The sequence below is a fragment of the Prionailurus viverrinus genome, chromosome B2 (genome assembly GCF_022837055.1).
Source record: "Prionailurus viverrinus isolate Anna chromosome B2, UM_Priviv_1.0, whole genome shotgun sequence".
NCBI classification, from domain to species: Eukaryota; Metazoa; Chordata; class Mammalia; order Carnivora; family Felidae; genus Prionailurus; species Prionailurus viverrinus.
In genome coordinates this window covers 50,582,041-50,608,411 of record NC_062565.1, presented here as the reverse complement: position 1 = coordinate 50,608,411, position 26,371 = coordinate 50,582,041, and the positions used below count along the sequence as shown (strand labels likewise).

General features: G+C 38.5%; 1 protein-coding gene across 1 annotated transcript in view; it reads right to left on the bottom strand.

Annotated features, from left to right (window-relative positions):
* FBXO9 (F-box protein 9) overlaps positions 1-26,371 on the bottom strand; it is a 44,492-nt gene that overhangs the window by 7,899 nt on the left and 10,222 nt on the right. Inside the window, exons 3-12 of the mRNA XM_047859407.1 lie at positions 18,865-19,020; positions 15,380-15,437; positions 13,918-14,017; positions 10,620-10,750; positions 9,757-9,871; positions 6,976-7,094; positions 6,672-6,762; positions 5,475-5,570; positions 5,060-5,153; positions 2,925-3,076 (exon numbers count right to left, since the gene is read on the bottom strand). Of these exons, the coding sequence (XP_047715363.1) occupies positions 2,925-3,076; positions 5,060-5,153; positions 5,475-5,570; positions 6,672-6,762; positions 6,976-7,094; positions 9,757-9,871; positions 10,620-10,750; positions 13,918-14,017; positions 15,380-15,437; positions 18,865-19,020 (1,112 nt within the window). The remainder of the gene's footprint in view (positions 1-2,924; positions 3,077-5,059; positions 5,154-5,474; positions 5,571-6,671; positions 6,763-6,975; positions 7,095-9,756; positions 9,872-10,619; positions 10,751-13,917; positions 14,018-15,379; positions 15,438-18,864; positions 19,021-26,371) is intronic.

The window sequence follows — 26,371 nt, the reverse complement described above, 5'->3', positions numbered from 1 at the left end:
CGTCAGGCTCTGTGCTGACCGCTCAGAGCCTGGAGCCTGTTTCAGATTCTGTGTCTCCCTCTCTCTGACCCTCCCCCATTCATGCTCTCTCTCTGTCTCAAAAATAAACGTTAAAAAAAAATTTTTTTTTAAAAAGAAAACCACAGGTCCAAAATGGCATCATCAGAATGAACTCCCAAACTGGGGCTTAATACGTAATTTAACTGCAGTTTCCACCTCCCTCAGAAATGTAGTCTTAACAGGTCAGTCAGGAATTTTCTGATGGTACCAAGGAGTCTGCCACATGGGCCCTCTGCAATCCCCAAAGTAAGATGAGGTAGTCTGCATAAGATACCTGGCTTTTCCCTCTAAGGGAAAGTGTCCTTGCTTGAAACAATCCTTTTCTTTTGTTAATAACCTTCTTGCTTGGCTCTCCTATAAAACCTTCCATTTTGTACAACTCCTCAGAGCTCCCCATTCATGAATCTTTCAATAAAGCCAATTAAATCTTTAAAATTTACTTGGTTATTTAATAGGCATATTATCAAAAAATTGATAAATTTAGGGGCACCTGTGTGGCTCAGTTAAGCAGCCAACTTCACAGCTCAGGTCATGATCTCATGGTTTGTGAGTTCAAGCCCCATGTCGGGCTCTGTGCTGACAGCTTAGAGCCTGGAGCCTGCTTCAGATTCTGTGTCTCCTTCTCTCTCTGCCCCTCCCCTGCTCTTTCTCTCTCCAAAATAAATAAATATTAAATTTTTTTTAACTGACAAATTTAGAAAAGTACAAAGAAAAATCACTCATAATTCCATCACCTAGACATAGCATATGAATTACAGTTGACCCTTGAACAACGCAGGGTTAAGGGCGCCAACCTCCCACACAGTCAAAAATCTGCATATAACTTTTGAGTCCCCCAAAACAGAACTATTAATGACCTACTGCTGACTGGAAACCTTTCCAGTTACAAACAGTCGATTAATACATATTATGTATGCTATATGCATCATATACTATAATCTTACAATAAAGTAAGCTAGAGAAGAGGCAAAGTTATTAAGAAAATCATAAGAAAAATACATTTAAAGTACTCCATTTTATTGAAAAAAAATCCACATATAAGTGGATTCATGCAGCTCAAACCCATGTTGTTCAAGGGTCAACTGTACTTCCTTCCAAGGACCTTAACCTGTCTATTGAGCTTTTCTATTGAGATCATACTGTTAGTAATCCTGCTTTTAATTTAACATTCTGACATATGCATTTCCTCCTATCAATAAATACACTTCAGAAGTCATTTTTAGTTCCTGTGTAATATTTCACTGTCTGCCTATATCACAATTTACTTAATAATAACAATCCCCTTTTTCTGGAGATTTTGGAGATTTAGACTGTTTTCACTGTTTGGTAATTAAAAATAATTTAATATTTTTTATTATATCCTTTGAACAAATTTCTAAGAACAGAAATTCTAAGTTAAAGACTATAGGCATTTTAAGGATCTTGTTAAAATGTAATTTATAAAGAATTATAGTCCTATAATAGAATTTAATGACTTAAATATTTGCATGACCAACAGCATGATCACAGTTCAGAGGGAGAAGAAGCAGGTGACAAGTTAAACTACTATAGCCTTTTATTTGTCTCCAAAAAGGTGAGAAATAAAGGCTGAAAATTCAAGTGACTTTATAAATACTGTAAGGAAATCGATGTTATCATTAGCAGTTATAGATGACACCTATCATAATGTCCTTTTTCTCCTAAAACGTGATGCTATTTGTTTGGTTTTACTCTGGGTTTGGTATCTTCTTTAAAAAGAAAAAAAAAAATTCCACGCACAATTTTACTAAGTGAAGCAAAAGAGGAGGTATAGGACTGGTAAGAATTAAAAGAAAGAAAAATGCTTTCTCAGTTCTCAGGACCTTTCATATGAGTGGGGGGAAAATTCCTTGTAAGGTGGAAACAAGATGCAGAAAGTTTTCGACCCTGTGGTCAAGGCTATGAGGTAGGTTAATAGGAGATGACCTCAAAACTTGTCTCTGAGAATTTTGGATTCAATTTTGGAACGGAGAACCCTCGACCACACACCAATACTCCTTTAAACCTAGCAACAGTGAACCTCAACATCCACACAAATTGCTCTTTCTCTTATCTCTGTACTGCTCCTTTCTCACACACATTCTTCTGCTCATTAACTATTTCACACAGGTAATCCTAACATGAAGAGCTTTAAATTAGGAACGACCTGATAGATTTGGCTTTCTAACACAGATCTTTTTAGAAGACTTATTACTCTTCTACCTACCATTTTATTAAAATCAGTGTATAATCCCTGAGAATAAACACAATGGAAATAAGTAAAAAAAAATGGTAAGACTGAAACCCAGGGGAAGAAAACAGATCTAGTGTTTTAAAAGTGCCTTGAGAAGGTCAACGAGTTAAGTAATGCACGGACAGCTTTGAGTGACTGAGTACCAGTCTGCTTGAGGAGCTCGACTTTCACTTCCACAGTGGCGGCACCAGTTCCCACTCCCAGGGGCACTGGGGAGAGCTCCGCCTCCTGGTCCACTCTCAGTTTATCTCCTTTCGGCCAGTTTCTTGGTTTGCAGTTGTTGTTTTGGTTTTTGAATGCCTGACAGAATAACACTGCCATAGAAAAGACTGTCATTGGCCCGGGCCCTCTTCCTGGGCAGGCGACCCCCACCCAGAAAACGGAACATGACCGGCTTGAACCGGCAGCACTAACTACCACACTGAGAGTTCTCTAGGTAAGTACAACAGACTTGAGCGTATCTACAGGAGCACGTAACACTCTGTAATGTAATGCTGTTTTACAATGTAATGTCAACTCTGGAGGAACTTGAAAGCTATGTGAGGGTTTTCTAAGCCTGACATCAAGTACACATTTATTGTGTAACTCTAGTATTTGTATCACATTCACCTACTTGTATGTAACATGACAAGAATGATGTATCCAGATGAGTTTGTTGAACCTCTGTTGGCCACTGGAACACAGCTGTAGCCCCACATGAAAACTCTGATCTGCTTCTGGTACGGGGACACGACGGAAGTATCTGTATTTATAGTCAAGTGGTTTCTGTGAAAGAAAAAGTATGTGAGCCATAATGAAACCTCAACTCACTGACACGTAGAAATATCATAGGAATACATTATGCAAGAGTGATGCTAAAAGTAACATGGCATCTGCATAGAGCAGAGGTGTCCTCAGTATCAAATAAGAATGTGTATGAGTGCTCTGACAAATGTTAAAGCACTCTAAAGTAAGGTTTTCTATCATCGACTTAGTTAATCATCACAGTAACCCCAAGTGTTAAATATGATTGTACATTGCTACTTAATGGCTAAAAGAATGAAGACCTAGGGAGGTCAAACAAGTTAATCAAAATTACATAGCAGTTGCAGAGCTGGAAATGAAAACTGCTATCTTCTACATGTAAGCCCAGTACTTCTTTCTACTGAAAACACAATTTTTAAGGAGGCAAAGGGATGAACTGGTGAAAGATGTAGAAAAAGCATAGAGTAGAACTTAACTTTTGTGGTAAGTCAATGAAGAAATAGATGTGGACAAGGTTCATTAGAATCACACTTTTGCAAATACTATTGCTAATGACACAAGAATGCCAACACTATACATGGTTTCAGTGTATCATATTCTGAAGAGAAAATTGGAACTCAATGTAGGGAGTTCCTAAACTCTTTTATTAAATAAAACCTAAATAACAAGGGCCTCACATTTTGACCTTAGGAAGCTCATGGCCAAAATCATAACCATAGCAGCCACCTCTGCCCCTCAGACCGTAGCCTACCTAAGGCAGGCAGAGAAGCCGGCAACAGATGGCCACAAGGTGAAGGGACACCGATGAAACCCTGCCCTAACTATCTCAACACATGATGCCAAGGAAGAGAGGAGGATCTGATGGGAGGAAAACGTTCAAAAACTACATTAATTATAAAAGCATTAGGCAAGTCTTTATTCCAACTACGTCACAACCGACTACTCAGGTGTATGGACTCCTTGGGTATACATTTTTAAAACCAGGACTGAAAAACGCATATGGAGAAAAGTTGTGAAAAAAAATTAGGCCCTCAATGTATTAAAGACAGTTAAAAGTAATCTGGAATGTAATAATTCAATAGTCACATTTGCTTGGCATTTTTTTCCTTATATAAACACAGGAAGAAGGAAATTAGCTTATTTCCAGTATAAACTGATTGATTCTCGGGGTTCCTGGGTGGCTGAGATAGTTTCGCATCCAACTTTTGATTTTGGCTCTGGTCACAATCTTATGGTTCATGAGTTCGAGCACTGCATCAGGCTCTGCGCCAACAGTGAGGAGCCTGCTTGGGATGCTCCTCCTCTCCCTCTCTCTGCCCCTCCCCTGCTCATGTTCTCTGTCTCTCAAAATAAACTTAAAAAATTGAAATTCTCTGTAAAAGTATCCTTGAGAAAGAATCATCTGTGTGAGCTAACTTAAGAACAAAATCCCTTATGATTCAAAATGAGAACAGCTAAAAACATATTCAGGTATGATTTTACTAGCTATTTCATAGGATATTTTGGGTTTACATTTTCATATGTAAAAAGCCTGGACTAGAACAAGAAATCATTTAGAGAAAAACAAGCGAATCCATAATTCAAAATACCCCACATTTTAGAAAACCTTCCAGCTCTGTTTAAAGAGATGCTATAAGTCAACATACATTTTGTGAAACGTATAAATTATAAAACACAATTTTCTTTTTGTTTAAATTTTTTTTTAACGTTTATTTATTTTTGAGACAGAGAGAGATGGAGCATGAACAGGGGAGGGTCAGAGAGAGAGGGAGACACAGAATCCAAAACAGCCTCCAGGCTCTGAGCTGTCAGCACAGAGCCTGACGCGGGGCTCGAACTCACAGACCGTGAGATCATGACCTGAGCCGAAGTCGGAGGCTTAACTGACTGAGCCACCCAGGCGCCCCTAAAACACAATTTTCTTATCCTTTCTAATTAAGAATTCTTAAATGAGTAGGGTACTGAAATGAAGAGAGAACTGCCAATTCCACCTTGTATACTCACTTCTTCTTTTTTCTTAGTTATCACAGCAAATACTTTGGTCTGATTGTCTGTATCTTGTGACAAGCGGTAATGACCCAGTAGAATTGCATCAGTTCTAAAAATTAAAAAATACAAGTCCATTAATCAGTTATTGTATGTATTTAAATAACCTAGGAAGTAATATATTACAATAGTAGTTACTCAACTTGCCCTAGAAGAATCAACTAGGATGTGAATAAACCTAGTTTGGTAAGGTTCCAAAGACCTACTGAACTGTCCTCTCTAGAGCGATGCCCAGGAATTAGTATTGTTCACAAGGGCTCTTGCAGAGTGCTGTTTTAATCATGCAGTACTAACTTAAGGAAGCACTGGATGACATTAACCTGCAGGTATCCATATAAAATGGGCTGGATAGAGAACTACAGAAAAATACTACCTGGTATTCCTAGTTCTTAAACGAGGAACAATGGACTGAGGCTCCTCAGGGGTTGTCAACATCATCATGTGGCCATCAGGGAAGAACCTTATGTACCTGTGTAAAAAGAAAAAGAACACCAAAAAACACCACACACACACAAAGTATAAAACATGTCCTTGTTTTCTAGCCCTAAACCTGTTCTCTGCTGTGAAATCAAAACAGGAATACCATGGGTCAAAAACTGGCAAAACATCATTAAAACAAACACTACTGACAACTGTGAGGCCAGCACAATAGAAGTGAAGGCATTTTATTATCTTTCTCAGAGGGAACTGTTTAACTTTCAGTTTTACTCTTGAATAAAAATATTCCTCTATTAAAGCACTTTTCCTAAAGCACTAATTAATATCAAAAGTGAGCTCTAATGATAATACACAGTAGTTAACAAGTCTACTTATTCCTCTTTTTTATGTTTATTTTTAAGAGAGTGAGAGAGTGCGAGGTGGGGGACAGAGAGAGAGAGGGGGACAGAGGATCCAAAGCAGGCTCTGCACTGACAGCAGAGAACTCGATGTGAGGCTCGAACTCATGAACCACGAGATCATGACCTGGGCTAAAGTCGGACGGTTAACCAACTGAGTCACCCAGGTGCCCCAGGTCTACTTATTTCTCAATGACGATAACATCTGATGGATAGTAAAGCTGAATAATAGCAAAAGCTATGTGAAAAGGCAAATGAATGAGTACACCAAAAGCAAAAAACAAGAACTCTAAAACATAAAACAATTCTGGGGCACCTGGGTAGCTCAGTTGGTTAAGTGTCTGACTCTTGATTTCAGCTCAGGTCATGATCTCATGGTTTCTTGAGTTCGAGCTCCACATAGGGCTCTGTGCTGTGTAGAGTCTGCTTGAGATGGTCTCTCTCTCTCTCCTAACACTGTCTCTGTCTCTCTCAAAATAAATAAATAAACTTTAAAAAATTTAAGAAAAGAAAAACATAAAACGATTCTTAGATTTAGAAGCTAGGAGGAATTAAATCATGTGCATTAACCTATTAGTTCTTCGAGTGCAGGTCCTATTATAATACTGGATAAAAATACTGAGGGTCATTCTATAGATAAATGCAAAAGCCACAGAGAACAGCTTCCTACTAACTAATGAACTAATACTTGGAGAGAGAGAATTTTTCACTCACTCAGTTTACTACAGTTGTACCTGTAATATTCCACTTGGTGCCAGGCTCTATAGAAACCATCAAGAGACTGTTCCCCTTGACGAATATATGTCGTTTTACTGATATACACTCCTATAAAAAAGAAAGTTTTTTTTTAAGTAGGAACACAAACAAAAATTTTATAGTTACAAGCACATAACATGTTTCTAGTTTTAATTTTATTGTGGTTTCCTTTAAATATGATCAGAGGACTTAACGTCTGTTACAGAAAATGAAGACTATGTATTTATCAAAATCAGCAGGACAGACCACTATTTCTTCTCAGTTCTAATGAGTTCAACTTACCATCAAACCGGACACGGGGCCTTTCTAAAAACATCTCTCTCCAGGATGTGTATGGAACAAGTTTAACACAGCTTCTGCCCCAAACTTTCAAGCAGGCCAAACGCCATATTTCAGGGTCTCTAGGTGATAAAACATAACATCAATTTATAAAAAAGGCTAAGTCCATCTATGCAGATACAAGAAATATCTCTGCTACTAGCAATCATCTTCTATTCAGCAAGAACTTGTTGAGCTCCTACAAGTCACTGTCTGGGTTCTGGAGATAGACTGATAGACACGGCTAAGGCCCTGCTGGTTTATTGGTAGGAAAGCAAACAAAACTAAGAAAACAAAAAAGTTTCAGGTAGTGTGCCCAGTGTAAGAAAAAATGAAGCAGGGTAAACAGACAAGAAATGTAGTGGGGAAATAGAGACAACTTCAGATATAGTGGCCGGGAAAGAACCCTGGGCAGAAGCCATAGCAAGTGCAAGGTCCTTGGGTAGGAGTGTGACAGGCACACTCAACAAGGACCATGAGGTTGCAGCAAACTAAGCAAGGTTAACAGACTACATGATTAGAGAGGCAGTCAAGGGCAGGGGAGGTAACAGCTTGCAGGCTATTTAGGTGAGACAGATGCCACTGAAGAGCTCTGAGTATGATTTAATACTTTTACAGGTTTTTGGGTTTTTTTTCCTATTTAAGTTTATTTATTTTGAGAGAGAGAAAGCATGAGCAGGGGGCAGAGAGATGGGGGAGAGAGAGAAGCACTAGCAGGCTCCACACTGTCAGTGCAGAGCCTGATGTGGGGCTCAAAGTCACAACCCGTGAGATCATGACCCTAGCTGAAACCAAGAGTTGGAGGCTTAATCAACTGAGCCATCCAGGTGCCCAGACTTATGCTTTTAAAAGATCACTCTGGTAGTCTGGAAAATATGCTCTAGGGGTATCACAGTGGAAGCAGGCCACTGCCGTAACTCAGACCAGGTATAACTTGGCTGACCAAGAAGGGTACTTGGAGAAGGGTGAAATGGTCAGACTGGAGGTCTACTTTTAAGGCAGCACCAACAAGACTGTTAGGGGGTTAGTGTAGAAAAACTAAGCAAAAGATATACTGAATATTAACAGGATTCCGATACAGCTCAAAATACTTTAACTCTATCTGTAACTTGAAATATTCAGTTTTAAAGATGTAAAAAACTACCTGTATCTGAGCCGGGCTGCAAAAAAGGATTAACTACCTCCCCAATTTTTTCTTTTTATGATTATTTTTATTTTATGAAAACACACAGAAGTTTTATCCCTGAAAATTCCCTTTATAATTTTTTTAATGTTTATTTATTTTTGAGAGAGAGAGCGCGACAGTGTGGGAGAGGCAGGGAGAGAGGGAGACACAGAATCCAAGGCAGGCTCCAGGCTCCAAGCTGCCAGCACAGGGCCCCACATGGGGCTCGAACCCACGAACTGTGAGATCATGACCTGAGCTGAAGTTGGATGCTTAACCGACTGAGCCAACCAGGTGCCCCTATAATTTTTTAAAAAGTTAATAGATTAACAGTTCTAGAGACTCCCATTTCAAAACTGAAATCTACTTGTTTAATAAGAATCTGTTAAATGTAATAGCACACAGAATCACCAAAAAACAAAGGCATCAGGCAATTCAAACATTTTACCCAAAATACAAGACTCCAAATGAAATTAGGTTGTCAAAAAATAATGAAGTTTAAGAAGTTATAAAAAACTTCTAGATGCTAAGGACAAAGTATGTATTTTTATGTAAGATATCCATGAAAGATGACCAATCTCAAATAATTTTATACTAAGCTAGGATTATTCTTTTTGTAGCAATATTTTAAAAGTATAAGATGGGGGTGCCTGGTGGCTCAGTACATTGAGCGTCTGATTCTTCTTTTTTTTTTTTTAATGCTAATTATTTATTTTGAGAAGAGAGACTGCGCGAAGGGGAGTGGCAGAGGGAAAGAAGGAGAGAGAGAATTCCAAACAGGCTCCATGTTCAGGGTGGAGCCGGTGAGCATCAGACTCTCAATATTGGCTTGGGTCATGATCTCAACGTCATGAGATGGAGTCCCACATAGCATCACAGAGTGGAGCCTGCTTGGGATTCTCTCTCTCCCTGCTGCCCCTCCCCCACCTCAAAATTAATAAACATTAAAAAATAAAAGTATAGAATAACTTTTAATGGGCCAAAAGAAAGTTCTGTGCAATCTAAGTTTAAATTATTACTTAAAAAAAATTTTTTTTTAATTTTTTAATTTATTTTTGAGGGAGAGAGAGAGAGCCAGCAGGGGAGGTGCAGAGAGAGGGAGACACAAAATCCAAAGCAGGCTCCAGACTGAGCTGTCAGAACAGAGCCTGACACAGGACTCGAACCTGTGAACTACAAGATCATGACCTGAGTCAAAGCCAGACATTCAACCAACTGAGCCACCCAGGTACCCCTAAATCATTATCACTTAATGGGTTTAGAGTTATTCTGAAAATGACTTGAGTTTATTTTTCTAGTGCAATTTCTTTTCCAAATCAGCAAGACTAGCATGCAAACTACCCTGTAGAAGTAATGTGTGTGACTACCTCTGTTCTACGTAATAGTCTATACTCTGGAAACCTAGTGCCTTCTACCTTTAAATGCTAAGTGGTTTGAGAAAATCACACAAATACAACTTAGGCCAAACTGTTCATTCTAAATTTTTACCCAGAACATCAATCAAGTTTTTTATTAAAACCGGCAAAAGACCATAATTTTTTTTCACCACTGCCCAAGTTGTTTTAAAACAGGTGAAGTACCTGGCACAGATATAGAATCCTCTGCACACCTGTGACAACTGCTCTAATGATCTGAGATCCAAGTCACTAGACACCACCCATCGGAAGATGTACATCAGGACCTCCATTGGCAGCACTGCAAAAGAAAACCAACCGTTTGGCGACTCTTATTTTACCATCTCATTCTCGGTGCAGGTAGCTCTCCGTACTCCCACACATTTGTGAATCACACCCTTAGTACTGCTCAGAGCTGTGCACGCGTGTATTTAATTATCCAAAAGTAATAATGGTTTCTAACATCAAGACACAAATCTTTGTTTTTTTCACTATGGAGCGAATCAGAAGTCACCTTTATGGAGCACCCTTTCCCTCAAAGGATCATTTTACCACCAAGATATATTAAAATACAAGTGTTAGAAAAATAGTCTGATACACATACACACACACACACACACACACACACACACACACACACACACATAAAATCCATATTCCATTCGCTAACACTAAAAACTTATTTTCATCTCCTGGAATCTGGAAAATCCCATAACTAATTAAATAACATTTAACATATGAAAAGAAAAACATTCATTTTTGAACACGTGCCTATCTCAGGCTAAAATGACTGGTGACACCAATATTCCTCTAATTTTCTTGGACTGCTTCAACACCCTCTTAGATCTTCATTGAACCAAGTTGGACCTCCTTGATTTGTGCTACAAACTGCTTTCTACTTGAGGTTTTGCAAACAGTAATTGTAACTAGCTCTCCCAACATATCTTGAACTAAAGCAATTACCTGGCAAGTTATCTGACCTAGTTTGGAAACCTTAAATCTCTGGTGAAAGTGTGCCTCGCCGAATTCTAACAACCTTGAACTCATACCTGATATGTGAGTCTGATTGCTCTCCAGCTCAGGCTGGCACAGTTTGAGCACAGACTCCTGAAACGTGAGCTGCTGCTGGAAGCAGGACAAGAGGTCTGCCATCTTGCTGTCGTCATCATTATCTTCCATGCTGAAAAAGGAGGGAGGTGAATAAACTAAGTGCCTCAGTCCATAACAGAGCTCAGAAACTGAGTTTTCATAGTTTTAAAATCTGCTTCAGAAAAAGTCATCTAAAAGCAAACTATCTTAACTACTTTTTTGATTTGAAAAAAGTTTATTCTGCCTTGCAAAGGAGTATCATACCCAGTCTTTTGAAGGAAAAAGCAATTTTCATTCTCACCCAGGAAGAACTAGAATTCAGAGGGGAGGGGGCACGCATGGGTGGCTCAGTCGGTTAAACGTCTGCTTGGTTTCAGCTCAAGTCATGGTCTCACAGTTTCGTGAGTTGGAGCCCATGATGGCCTCTGCTCTGACAGTGCAGAGGCTGCTTGAGATTCTCTGTCTCCCTCTCTCTCTGCCCCTCCCCAACTCATGCTGTCTCCATCTCTCTCTCAAAATAAATAAAAAAAAAAAAAAAAAAAAAAAAGAACTAGAATTTGGGATACAATTACTGACATTTAGTTAGTACATTTTATTGTAGAGATTTCTTGAATTAGTGAAAAAGATCATTTCAAATGATTAAAAAAAACTTGTGTAAATATATTCCGTACTAGTATGACTATACTCCATTCTAACTGGATAAAAATCAAACATACAGATGTCATCTGTGGTACTTACTTACCAAGGGTTTTGTAACAGATGTGCCTTATCACCCTACCTTAAGAGAGGAAAATATGTAATTTAAAAAAATCTTAGCAGGGTCCATAAATCATCTACCAACATAAACAAATGTGCAGTTTAGAGTTCTGGGAAAAGAAAAAAAAAACCTCTAGCTTTCCATTTTTGCTGAAATTAACCTTAAGTGATCAGACTACAAAAAGGCCTAGAGGAAGAGTGAAGTCAAAAGACCAGGAAAGGTTTATTATAATACAACAAAGGCATGTGTGGTTGAGGCCAGATGGACTCAAAGGCTTCTCTACTGACATTTCAGGGAAGGCAAGAAACCAAAACAAAGCCAGGAAAGAGACTTTCAGGGATTACTAGATCAGTAAGAAAACAAAAAAACAAAAAAACAACTGTATCTTTAAAAAACCTTCATTGCATATGGGCTTGCAGAAAGGGATGGGAGAGAAAAGAAATGCTTCTTTCATGTTTTAAGGCAACCTTTCTTAACAGCACCTATATCTATTCATAAAACTGGCTAAGAGCTAGGTCTAAATGACCACCTGAGTTTAAAGACGGTTTAAAAAAGTCCAAATGACTCATTTTGAATATGAACTATTTCACACTGGTAACTCTCACTTGGTGAACAATATACTATTAGCTTCAAAGTTCAAACACACAATTAAGACTAACTTCATTCGGATGTTTTTAATATCCAAAGCCTGTGTGTTAATACTGTCAGCAGTTAAAAAAACAGTGGCAATAAGTACATCATCCATAAGGGGAACTTAATTATTTCATGACAGAAGTAATATAATAATCATTACCAAAACATAATTTTCCTGTGTATTGCTCATTTTAAAAACCTGACATTCCCTGGAAATGCAAGCTGGTGCAGCCACTCTGGAAAATAGTATGGACGTTCCTCATAAAACTAAAAATAGGGGCACCTGGGTGGCTCAGTCGGTTAAGCATCCGACTTCGGCTCAGGTCATGATCTCGCAGTCCATGAGTTCAAGCCCTGTGTCGGGCTCTGTGCTGACTGTTCAGAGCCTGGAGCCTGTTTCAGATTCTGCGTCTCCCTGTCTCTCTGACCCTCCCCCATTCATGCTCTGTCTCTGTCTCAAAAATAAATAAACGTTAAAAAAAAAAAAAAACTAACTAAAAATAGAACTACCCAGGACCCAGCAATGGCACTACTAGGCATTTATCCAAGGGATACAGGTGTGCTGTTTCGAAGGGACACGTGCACCCCCATGTTTACAGCAGCACTATCAACAATAGCCAAAGTATGGAAAGAGCCCAAATGTCCATCGATGGATGAATGGGTAAAGAAGATGTGATATATATATACAATGGAGCATTACTCGGCAATCGAAAAGAATGACATCTTGCCATATGCAACTACATGGATGGAACTGGAAGGTATTATGCTAAGTGAAATTAGTCAGAGAATGCCAAAAATCATATGACTTCACTCATATGAGGACTTTAAGAGGTAAAACAGATGAACATAAGGGAAGGAAAACAAAAAGAATATAAAAACAGGGAGGGGAACAAAACAGAAGAGATTTATAAATATGGAGAACAAACAGAGGGTTACTGGAGGGGTTGTGCGTGGATGGATGGGCTAAATGGGTAAGGGGCACTAAAGAATCTACTCCTGAAATCATTGTTGCACTAGATGCTAATTTGGATGTAAATTTAAAAAAATAAAAAAATAAAACAAGTTAAAAAAAAAAAAACAAAAACCTGACATTCTCTCATGGGTACAGACACTCCTCCCTTCTCATTTCAGCAAATTAAGCTTTTAGAGATGGATTAAGCCAAAACAGTTTTATAGAACTGTTTTGCAAATAGCTTCAAAAGTACTGGTTTAAAATTCTCTTGAGCTCTGTCCATATAAAACTATCAATGCCACTTCATGACTTTCCTGCAAGTGGCATCTGTCCAAAGAAAGAGTTTCTTTCCTGTACCTGTGCTTTTAAGCAAATGTTACAGTCTCAATGTCCTCCTACACACCTTAAAAGAATAATAAAGTCCTGTTATAATTCAGCATTTTCTTAATAAAATGAAAAACCTTTTTTTAAAAAAATGTATAGCTTCCAACATATAAAAAATGAGAAAGACTAGTTTGATGAAACCCCGTGTACACATCACCCAATTTCGACGATTAACATTTTGTCAACTTTGGCCTATTACATTTTAATAGGTTTGACTTTTTAAGACAGGTTTCAGAAAGCTGAAATGTGTCTTTTACTTTCAATAATCACTGGTTTTACTTAAAAAACAAAACAAAAACTCTTGTTACCTTGTCTTCGTTATATCTGCTTAAAAGGTGCATTTCTATATTTTAATCTTAGTATTTCCCTAACTAAAAAAAATTCTACAACTGTATAAACAAGTCTTTATACTAAAGACTATATAATTCAACAGAATTACCACCATCTTCTTATCACGTTAAGAGTCAACAGGGCAAAGATGCTTAACTTTAACAAACTCTATGTATTACTGTCTATCGAATTATATACGCACTAGCTGTTTCCAACGCCATCACCATCTGGAGACCGGGTATAAGTAATCTTGAACTCTATATCAGGTACAAGTTGCATAGCCCTACGATAAAACTTGATGGCTAAAAGAAGAAATAAAGCTAAATTAGCTATGACCGCACATTTTTGTCATTTCCTTTACCTGTAACTGTGGTTTAATTTGGTAACTTTCTTTACAAAGAGCCAAATTCCTTTTTTTCTGTATGCAATAGTTCAGTGAACAAACTTATTTCCAAACCTCACTACTCAGAAGTAACCTTTCCTTTTTCTAAAGCTAACACATTATACAGGCTTAAGGATGCTGTATTTCACTCTTTGCTTTTAGCCCTTCCCACCTTTTCCCTCAGCCTCTTAAGCATTGTTAGAAGTGATCTTAAGTGGTTTTCTTGGGCTTTGAAAAAGCAATTGTTGTAGCCCCAAGAAAAACACTTTTAAGCAACCTTTTCTTTCTAGGTTGCAGAGTTGAGGATAATCAAATGCTTCCTACTAGGTAGAATAAAGAGGTTTTTTTGAATTTAACCTTCAAATCCAACTTCCTTTAATCAAGCTATTATTTAGCTAAATAACCTTTAAAAGCTACTTTTTTATGAAGTTCCTGGCCAGGTGGTTTAGAGCTGTAATACTTAGTAATCTCTCCCACAAAGCTATACCAACAGAACTTGAGACTTCAAAAGCCTACCAGCTCTTTTTCCCTTAGATGGAGTCTATTCAGTTCAATATATTCTGCTGTGTTCTATCACTGGGGGTGAATTACTATACACTAAGTGGAAATGGGACTCTCACAAACTAATGAAGACTGTAGAGGGCTTTCACCATTTGGGCTCTTTTAATATCTCAGGATAAAAATATCGCTAGAAGAAATGTGCAAATAAAAATGCAGTAATCCTGAAAATGTTATTTTTGGGGCATTTTCAAATGATTAAAGCAAAGCATCTTTCCCACACCCCAATTATCAGCTTTACTTTCACAAAATGGAAGCCTATTTACATGCCTAATACAGTAAAATGCCCCATCACTTTATTTATGCATTTCTAATGGATTAATAAGAGACAATTAAAGCTGACAATTATTCCTTTGTGTAAACGTAAATTAGAAGATAGGTTCTTGAAACTATCCTTTATATTCTCCTCCTCTGAAATCATTTTCATCCATAAAAGAATACCCTGTTTTTAAATGAGAAACAATTATTTTTAAGACTTTAATAATGAAGAATTAATAAATAGTAAAACCTAAATGTAGGCCAATATGATGATGTGTCACAGCAATATTCTGGAAAAAGGTTACACAGAAATATAATTTTTAGTTTTGATTTGTTAAAAAACAATTTCAAATATAAGGTGACGGATGTTTATATACAAATATAGTCTAGTTAAAAAAAGAATTGGTCAATAAGAGCTGTTATTCAGAAATGTCATGACCATATGATCCTGGGCCCTCAGTTTTACCTTCATAGAGAGCTCCATTCTGTTCTTCTTCTACTGCTTTTAGGAAGAGTTCTCGAGCCTATAAAAATAGTGAAATGCAAATTTTGAAAGTCTGTATTAAAAATGAGTATGCATGTGGGAATGCAAGCTGATGCAGCCACTCTGGAAAACAGTATGGAGGTTCCTCCAAAAACTAAAAATAGAACTACCCAGAACCCAGCAATGGCACTACTAGGTACTTATCCAAGGGATACAGGTGTGCTGTTTCAAAGGGACAGATGCACACCCATGTTTATAGCAGCACTATCAACAACAGCCAAAGAATGGAAAGAGCCCAAATGTCCTTCAGTGGATGAATGGGTAAAGAAGATGTGGTATATATATATAATGCAGTATTACTCGGCAATCAAAAAGAAGGAAATCTTGCCATTTGCAAATACATGGAAGGAACTGGAGGGTATTATGCTAAGCGAAATTAGTCAGAGAAAGACAAATATCCTACGACTTCACTCATATGAGGACTTTTTTTTTTTTTTTCAACGTTTTAATTTACTTTTGGGACAGAGAGAGACAGAGCATGAACAGGGGAGGGGCAGAGAGAGAGGGAGACACAGAATCGGAAACAGGCTCCAGGCTCTGAGCCATCAGCCCAGAGCCTGACGCGGGGCTCGAACTCACGGACCGCGAGATCGTGACCTGGCTGAAGTCGGACGCTTAACCGACTGCGCCACCCAGGCGCCCCCATATGAGGACTTTAAGAGACAAAACAGATGAACATAAGGGAAGGGAAACAAAAATAATATAAAAACAGGGAGGGTTGGGGCGCCTGGGTGGCTCAGTCGGTTAAGCTTCCAACTTCAGCTCAGGTCATTATCTCACGGTCCGTGAGTTCGAGCCCCGCGTCGGGCTCTGTGCTGACAGCTCAGAGCCTGGAGCCTGTTTCGGATTCTGTGTCTCTCTCTCTGCCCCTCCCCTGTTCATGCTCTGTCTCTCTCTGTGTCAAAAATAAATACACGTTAAAAAAAAAAAAAAATTAAAAAAAAAAAAACAGGGAGGGGGACAAAACAGAAGAGACTCATAAATATGGAGAACAAACAGGGTTATGGGAGGGCTTGTGGGAGGAGGGATGGGCTAAACGGGTAAGGGGCACTAAGGAATCTACTCCTGAAATCTTTGTTGCACCAGATGCTAACTAATCTGGATGTAAATCTAAAAAAAATAAAAAATAAAACAAGTTTAAAGATAACAAATAAATTAATTAAAGCCACTTTATTTAATAATAAAAAAATGAGTATGCATGGCAGAAGGGCAGTCTTTCCAACAAATAGTGCCAGAACAACTGGACATCCACAGGCAAAGTAATGAACTGTGACTTAAACCTCACATCTTACATAAGAATTAACTCAAGGGGTGCCTGGGTGGCTCAGTCAGTTGAGCGTCCGACTTCAGCTCAGGTCATGATCTCACGCTCTGTGAGTTCAAGCCCTGCGTCGGGCTCTGTGCTGATAGCTCAGAGCCTGGAGCCCACTTCAGATTCTGTGTCTGCCCCTCCCCTGCTCATGCTCTGTCTCAAAAAAAAATTTTTTTAATTAAAAGAAAAAAAAAAGAATTAACTCAAAAATGGATCACAGACTTAAATGTAAAATATAAAACTTTTAACTTTTAGGGAAAAAAAAAATCTTGGAGATTTATGGCTGGGCAGAGAGTTCTTATACTCAATTCCCAAAGCATAATCCATAAAAGGAAAGGTTGATAAACTGGATCTCATCAAAATTAAAAACTTTTGCTCTGTGAAATACCCTGAGGATGCAAATACAAGCTACAAGCTGAGAGAAAGCATTTAAAAGCCACGTATTCAACAAAGGACTGTATTTAGAATGCATAAAGAACCCTCAAAAACTTAACAGTCAAAACACAAACAATACAATTAGAAAAGACAACATATTGTACAGATAGGATATAAAGATGGCAAACAGCATATGAAAAGGTATTCAACATCATTAGCCATCAGGGAAATACAAATTAAGATCACAATGAAGTATCACTACATACTTCTCAGAATAGCTAAAACTAAAAAGTAACGACAACACCAAGGGCTGACAAGGATGTGGAGACCGTGGGCCACTCATACATTGCTGCAGCGAACATAAAATGGTACAGACACCCTAGAAAACAACTGGGCAGTTTCTTTTAATCAAACAGGCACTTACCATACAACCCAGCAATTGAACTGTTAGGCCAGAAAAATGAAAACTTACATTCATGCAAAAACCTGTACATGAATATTCATAGCTGCTCTATTAATAGCCAAAAACTAGAAACAACCCAAATGTCCTTCAGCCGATGAATAACCAAATTGGGGTATACCATACCATGCAATACTACTGAGCAAAAAAAGGGAACAAACTACAGTTACACACAAATGTGGATCTCAGGGGAATTATGCTGAGTGAAAAAAGCCCACCTCAGAAGGTTATATACTAGATGATTCCATTTATACAATATTTTTTGAGTATCAAAATGATAGGAATGGAGATTAGTGATTGCCAGGGGTTATGAATGGTCAGGGAGGGGGGGACGGAAGGGTACAACTGTAAAGGTGTTGACAGAGAGAGCCCTGTGGTGCCAACAGTTCTTTATCTTGATCATGGTGGTGGTTAAAGGAAGCCACACATGTAATAAAACTGCATAGAACTATTTACATATATACATACAAAGAAGTGCTTATCAATTTGAGAGGTCTGAATAAGCTCTGTGCATTGAACCAACGTCTATTTCCTAGTTTTTGATATTGTACTATAGCTATGTAAGATGTAACCAACATGAGACCTCCCTATACCTGTTTCTGTAACTGTTTCAAAATAAAAAAACAAAACAAATATGGAAGTTTTTAGTTATCATGGTAATTTCAATTATTTACTGGCAAATCACTTGTAAGAAAAATTGATGTAAAGATGATAGCCTCTATGGAATAGGAAAAATGGAAAGCGTGCTGTGCCTAGTTCACATAAGTAGCAGCATTCAAAATTTTTTCAGTGTGAGCACTTTCAAAATTTTCCAGAATAAGGAAATAATTAATGCATCATTATACATCTGTTCAACGCAAATCTTAACAAAATACTGCATTAAGACCTTTGCAAAGGTATTAACATTTGAACAAGTTTTTTCTCTTTTAGTGCTTCTGCTAATAAATTCAGAGGCATCAATCTTTTAGAGACCAAATGGATCTCAGGGATCTATAAATTGCCAACGACAGTTCCATGAACATAGTGTACCTCCAGAAAGAAGTCCATGAATGGTGGTATCATCCAAAGTACCTAGCAGCAGAAGTGAAGGATGGACATACTGGTATACTTTCACACATGAGGAAAAGTTTTGTTATAATTATAAGTTATGTGCTTATTTCACCAGAATACAACTATAATGATCACTTGCTTAAGACCACGCAAATTCTCATGTGCAACTGGATAAAAAAGTTACTTTGTCACAATGTCCATAATACTTAACTTTTCTTCCTTTGCCAGTTCTTGCTTTCCTTTGGTGTCTGCTTTCAGTAAAGAGCCTTTTGCTGCTGCTCTACAAGGCCGAGTTTCTAAATTGCTAGAGCCTACACCTGGAGCAAGTTCAAACATCCACTGAGCTCGAAACATCTGGAGTTGTGCCTAAGGAAGGAAAAAGTACTTTAGGATTCATTAAGGAAGAGTAGCTTAGCTCTGAACAATTTATCAACAGGTCCAACATCAATTTCCATATAAATAATAGAAGACTAGAAAACATGGTCTTTTAAGTTACTAATATCCATTCGACACGTTATCTTCTAAAATAATGTTCTGCTTAAATCTTTAAAAAAATTATGAAGAGTCACCCAAGTTTGTCTATATAGGAAAAATCTAATGGTACCAGAAAACCAAATTCTGTTGAGCTGAAAATAGAGGCCATCACCTAGGGGCTGAACTTTCAAACATTGAACATTTCAAACATTTCTAGCACCTAGGGGCTAGAAGCTTTCAAACATTTGTTTACCTGGAATACATCATCTACTAGATGTGAAAAGTGCTGTTAAAAATTCTCTAGTTGAACCTAAAACCTTTCTTTCAATAGCCAGTCTCTTTTTTAAAAAGGAACTATTTTCTCTTATATATGTAATAGGAATGTTTAAACACAGAAAAAAAGTGAAGAAGTGGTAGACTGCTGTGCTGCCCAGATCCCTTTAGGAATGAAGGCACTGATGAGCCCACCTGCTGGGACTAATACAGAAACAGCCCCCATCTAGTTGTCAGCCCTTTCAGGTATTGCCTCAGCGAGATCACACCCCTTCCCAGGCAATCCCTACCCAATGACTACCAATGGCTGTTAAGGCTCTGGTTCCTCCATTCTGAGAACTACAGAATTGACTAAGGCCAATTCTTCCCTCCCTCTCCCTTCCATAGGTGTTGATCCCAAAAGCACCCCCTAGTAAACCTCCCTCATCATAATCTCCACCTTCAAGTCTGCTCTCTGGGAACCCAACTGGCAAAGTCCCTCATCCCAAAGAAGACCATTATCAACAGGACTGTGTATATTATTCCTAGTTTTTTTTTGAAGAGGCATATATAAAAATACATGTTTTTAAAATAATTTTTCTTGCCATTCTGTTTTAGTTCCCACCCTCCTACTTCTAACCCAAAACACATATACCTCTGACCTATAGAGTCTTTAGTAGCACTGAATGTCTATTAGATGACACATTTCATATAAGTTATTAAAGTTTTAAATTCAGTAAGATATATTTACCTAATTACAATGAACGTTTTTCTATTTCAGTGCACAAGGATTTACCCCATCCTTTTCAATGACTACAGTGTATTTCGCTGTTTGAATTCACCATTACTTAACACAAGTGATGGATATTTAGGGTTTTATTCAATTTTTTCATAAAACTGCTGTAAAAAACATTTTTGTACGTATGTATGTACTCAGTTTACTCACTATTTTCTTAAGATTAATTTTCTGCAATGTATGTTTTTCATTTTGTTCCATCTTGCTAGTCTGTCCCCCCAAAAAGTTGTAGAAGTTTATACGTCATGTGCACTGGTTAAGTGTTCTCCAAGACTGAACAACAATGGGCATTGTTCACCAATCTGATTGTTTTAAGAAAACACCAGTGTAGATCCAATTTGTATTTTAAAAACTATGAGACCAATAATCTCTTCAAATATTTAATAGCTATTTGTATTATTTTTCCATTAGCTATCCATTCATATCTATCTTGTGTCCCTCTTACTAATTTATAAGGATGTTCCATATACTGAGAGTGGGTATCAATCATCTGCCTATATGTGGTAAATAGTTTTTCTAGCTGATCATTTCTCTTGAATATATGTCTCTTCTACATATAGGTTTTAACTTTTAGGTGGTCAAATCCATCAATCTTTATAAGGTGATGGGTTTTGAGTTATGCCTTATATTTTGTTCTGTTTTTTTGTTTCTATTTTTAAGTAGGCTCCACACCCAGCATGGAGCCCAATGCAGGGCTGGAACTCACAACCTTGAGATCAAGACCTGAGCTGAGATCAAGAGTCAGACGCTTAACTGACTGAGCCACCCAGGCACCATGAGTTATGCCTTGTTTTGAACACTTTAAACTCATAAATCAAACTATATAACAGCAATTATTGTCATTTTCAACATGAGTACTCAGAATTTTCCAGAAGGAAACAATTAATGTATTATATATTTTGTTCAATGCAGAGTATTATAAAATACTGCATTAAGATCTTTGCAAATGTTAACATTTCAACAAGTTTTCCTCTTTTGGGTTTCTGTTAATAAACTGAGAGGCCAAGTGAAACTCCAGGGTCCATAAGTTACCAACAAGAGTTTCATGAAGATAGTGTACCTATAGGAAAGAAGCCCATGAGGAGTGGGGGTATCATCCAAAGTACCTAGAAGTAGCAGTAAGGGATGGATAAACTGGTTCTGCTGTTTGTGGAAGATGGTGAGAGGATCCTGAGCTCACCTCCTCTAATGGACACACCAAGACAACAAGTATATCTACTGCAATTAATTCTAAAAATGACCTGAAGATGCAGAACAGATCTTCCACAGCTAGTTGGAGAGAGAAGGCCACATTGAAATGGGTAGGAAGAACAGAGACATAGCTGGAAACCAAATCCCCAGGATAATTAACCTCTAACAGGAGGGATATTGCAAGCACAGAGGAGCAAGGGGATCACCCCACAGCAAGCACTCCCAGCTCTGGGAAGATGAGTCCTCATAACATCTGGCTTTAAAAATCCTGAGGCCTTGTTTCCGATTCTGTGTCTCCCTCTCTCTCTGCCCCTCCCCCGTTCATGCTCTGTCTCTCTCTGTCCCAAAAATAAATAAACGTTGGAAAAAAAAAAAATTAAAAAAAAAAATCCTGAGGCCTAACTCCTGGAGAGTTAGAGAGCTACTGGATGAGTCTCCACCCTTAAAGGGCCAGCACACTAAAAACCTTATCAGCAAATCGCACAGAAGCAGCACTTTGAAAGTGCCTAGGGTATGCATGAAAGTATTTATTAATTAATGCCAGGACATGTGCCAAAGGTGCAGGTACCTGCAGGAGAGTTCTCCTGGAACAAAAGTGCTAATGGGTGCCATTTTTTTTCCCTCCCCCAGTCTGAAGAGCTAGAGACATGCAAGAAGCAAATTCTAACACTATCCGTCTCCCTTGTTAACACTTGTGTGCCCGGCAGCTGCATTTCCCTGTAGACCTCCCGACGAAAATAGTTACATTTTCTCCCGTCGAAAATAGCTACAGCCAGCAGGCAGCCCTGGGCAGGACCAGCACCCCTCCAAAGTGACTCCTATCGTGGGAATGGAGGGAGATACCCCACAAAAATAACACATCAATTCCTGCAGCCAGGATCTTAGCTGGCTGTGCTGGGAGAAGCCGTGCCCTTTGGTGTGCCTGTAGCTGTCAGTAGCAGTTAATTGCAGACAGCCAACATGAGGACTGACTCCACCAACTGTAAAGTCTATAGCAGCTACAGTCGGGCATCTAACAGCACCAAGAGCAAAACCCGTCCAGTGCACCTATAGCAAACAGCAGATTACTGAAACCAGATGGACCTGGAACAGTCCAACCTATCAGCATGCCCATATCAATCACAGCTCAGCCACAACAGGAGGGCACAAACAGCCCACAAAGAGGACATTCATGGGACTGCCTGGTTCTGGTGACCAGGGGATTGAGCTACAGAGCATCGCAGAACCTCTTCTATACAAGGTCACTACCTTTTTTTTAATGTTTTTTTTTTTTCAGAGAGAGAGAGCGAGAGAGAGAGCGAGCGAGAGAGAGAGAGAGAGAGAGAGAGAGCGAGCGAGCGCATGCGTACACACACACACAAGCAGGGGACGGGCAGAGAGAGGGAGACAGAGGATCCAAAGCAGGCTCTGAGCTGTCAGCACAGAGCCAGACACAGGGGTTCAAGCCCGCGAATTGCGAGATCATGACCTGAGGCAAAGTTGGATGCTCAACCGACTGAGCCACTCAGGCTCCCCAAGGCCACTACTTCAAGACTAGGACATGTAGCTGACCTACCTAACACAGAGAAACAGAGACAAAATGAGGAGACAGAGAAAAATGTCCCAAATGAGAGAACAAGACAAAAATCACCAAAAAAAAGAGCTAAATGAAACCAAGGTAAGCAATATGCCTAATAAAGAGTTCAAAGTAATGGTCATAAAGATACTCAACAGGGGCACCTCAACTAAGCATCTGACTTCAACTCAGGTCATGATCTCACAGCTTGTGAGTTCAAGCCTCACGTCGGGCTCTGTGCTGACAGCTCAGAGCCTAGAGCCTGCTTTGGATTCCGTCTCTGTCTCTCTCTGTCCCTCCCCTGCCCATGCACCATTTATCTGTCTGTCTCTCACATAAATACTTAGAAAATAAATAAAGATACTCAACAGACTTATAAGTGGATGAACTCAGTGAGAACTTCAACCAAGAGATATAAAATATAAAATATAAAAAAGAATGAATCAGGGGTGCCTGGATGGCTCAGTCGGTTAAGCGTCCGACTTCAGCTCAGGACATGATTTCATGGTTCATGGGTTTGAGCCCTGCAGTGGGCTCTCTGCTGTCAGTGCAGAGCCTACTTCGGATCCTCTGTCTTCCTCTCTCTCTGTAGCCTCCACTGCTTGCGTGCACTCTCTCAAAAATAAACATTAAAAAAAAAAAAAGGACCAAAAAGAGCTGAAAAACTCAGTAACTGAAATGCAAAATACATTAGAGGGAATCAATAGCAGATCAGAGGACACAGAAGAATGGGTCAGTGATGTAATGAAAAGCAACCAAGCCAAACAGAAAAAAAGAAAAATATTAAAAAATGAGAATAGTTAAGGGACCTTTGTAACATCATCAAGTGTAACATTATTTGCATTATAGGGGTCCCAGAAGGAGACAGAGAGACATAAAACTTACTTGAAGAATAATAGCTGAAAGTTCCCGAATCTGGAATGGCAAACAGATATCCAGGTCGAGAAAGCACGTATTGCCCCAACAAGATGAACCCAAGGAGGTCCACACAAAGACACATATTAAAAATGGCAAAAAGTAATGATGAAGAGAGAATCTTAAAAACATCAAAACAAAACAGTTACATACAAGAGAAACCCCGTAAGGTTATCAACTGATTTTTCAGCAGAAACTTTACTAGAGGCTAGAAGGGAGTGGCATGCTCTATTCAAAGTGCTGAAAGCAGGGGGGCCTGGGTGGCTCAGTCAATTAAGCCTCCAGCTCTTGATTTTGGCTCAAGTCATGATCTTGTGGTCATGAGATTGAGCCTCTTATCAGGCTCTGCACTGGGTGTAGAGTCTTCTCGAGATTCTCTCTCTCTAACTTGTCCTTTGCCCCTCCTGCACTCATGCTCTCTCTCAAAAAAAAAAAAAAAAAAAAGCATTAAAAAATTAAAAATTAAAAAAAAAAGTGCTGAAAGGGAAAAACCTACAACCAAGAATACTCTACTCAGCAAGGCTATTACTCAGAATAGAAGAGATAAAGAGTTTTCCAGACCAAAAAAAGAGTTAAAGAAATTCATCGCCACTAAACCAGCCTTACAACAAATGTTAAAGAGAATCCTTTAAGTGAAAAAGGAAAGGCCATAACTAGAAGATATTGATAGAAAAAAAATGCACCAGTAAAAGCAAACATATAGTTAAGGCAGTAGATGAATCACTTATGAAGCCAGAATGGAGGTTAAACAATAAAAGTGATAAAATCAATCGTACCTATAAAAAAAATTAGTCATGGGATACACAAACTAAAAAGATGTAAAATATGGCATCATATGCAAAAAGCAGGGGACAGGGAATGAAGATTTAGTGCTTTTAGAAAGTATTTGAACTTGGGGGGCCTGGGTGGCTCAGTCGGTTAAGGATCTGACTTCGGCTCAGGTCATGATCTTGCGGTTTGTGAATTCGAGCCCAACGTCAGGCTCTTTGCTGACAGTCAGAGCCTGCAGCCTGCTTCAGATGCTGTGTCTCTCCCTCTCTCTACCCCTCCCATGCTTATGCTCTGTCTCTCAATAATAAATAAATGTTAAAAAAAATAAAAATAATTTTTTAAGTATTTGAACTTATATAACTATCAATTTAATATAGACTGGCACAAACATAGGATATGATATACGAACCCCCTGGTAACCACAAATGAAAAAACCATAATAGACACACAAAAAATAAAGAGTAAGGAATCCAAACATAACATTAAAGAAAGCCATCAATCACAAGAGAGCAAGAAAACAGGAAAAAAGAGAGAAAATACAAAAACCCTAAAACAATTAACAAAATGGCAAGAGACTGACTTACAAGAGACTCACTTCAGAGTCTGGAAGATGGCAGCAGAGTGGGAGGGCCCTAGGATCACCTCATCCCACAAATACAACTAGATAACTATCAAATCATCCTAAATACTCCAGAAATTGAGCCTAAGACTGACAGAACAAGCTCCACAACTATAAAGAAGAAGCCACACAGGAGAAAGTAGGAAGTGCTACAGACAGACACAGTGTGGAAGATAAACAGATGGTGGCCACTGCAGTGGGGAGGGAGCCCCGGTTGTGGAGAAGGGCAAGAGGCAGACTAACAAACAGGGGAGAGCACAGAGTGGACACCTACTACCTAACTTGCTTATACCAAACCCCAGCACCCCATGCTCCAGAGAAATGGGTTCAAAATCAAATGGCCATCAACTTAATATAGACTGCTATATGCAGAAGAGGTTATAAATAAACCTAATGGTAATCAAAGATCAAAAACCACTAATAAATATATAAAGAATAAAGAGAAAGAAATCTAATATATCATTAAGAAAACCCACAAACCATCAGACAGACAAAAAAGGATCTGAAAAAAATCTTCAGAAACCACCAAAGAAAATATAAAATGGCAATAAATACTTATCAATAATTACTTTGAATGTCATAAACACTCCAATCAAAATGCACAGGATGACAGAATGGATAAAAAAACTAGACCCATCGATATGCTGCCTACAAGAGATTCATTTGACACCTAAAGACACCTGCAGATTGAAAGCGAGGGGATGGAGAAACATCTATCATGCTAACAGATGTCAAAAGTAAGCTGGAGTAGCAATACTTCTGTAGGACAAACTAGACATTAAAACAAAGACTATCACAAAAGCAAAAGAAGGACAGTGCATAATATTAAAGGGAGAATCCAAAAAGAAGATATAACAATTGTAAATATCTATGCACCCAACACAGAAGCACCCAAATACATAAAACAGATAATAAACATAAAGGAACGAATCAATAATAGAATACTAGGAGGGGACTTTAACACCTCATTTACACCAATGGACAGATTTAAACAGAAAATCAAAAAGAAAAAGATGGTTTTGAACGACACACTGGAACAGATAGACTTAACAGATATACACTAATATTCTATCCTAAAACAGCAGAATACAGATTCTTTTCAAGTGCACAAGATCTTCTGGGAAGATCACATATTACCCCACAA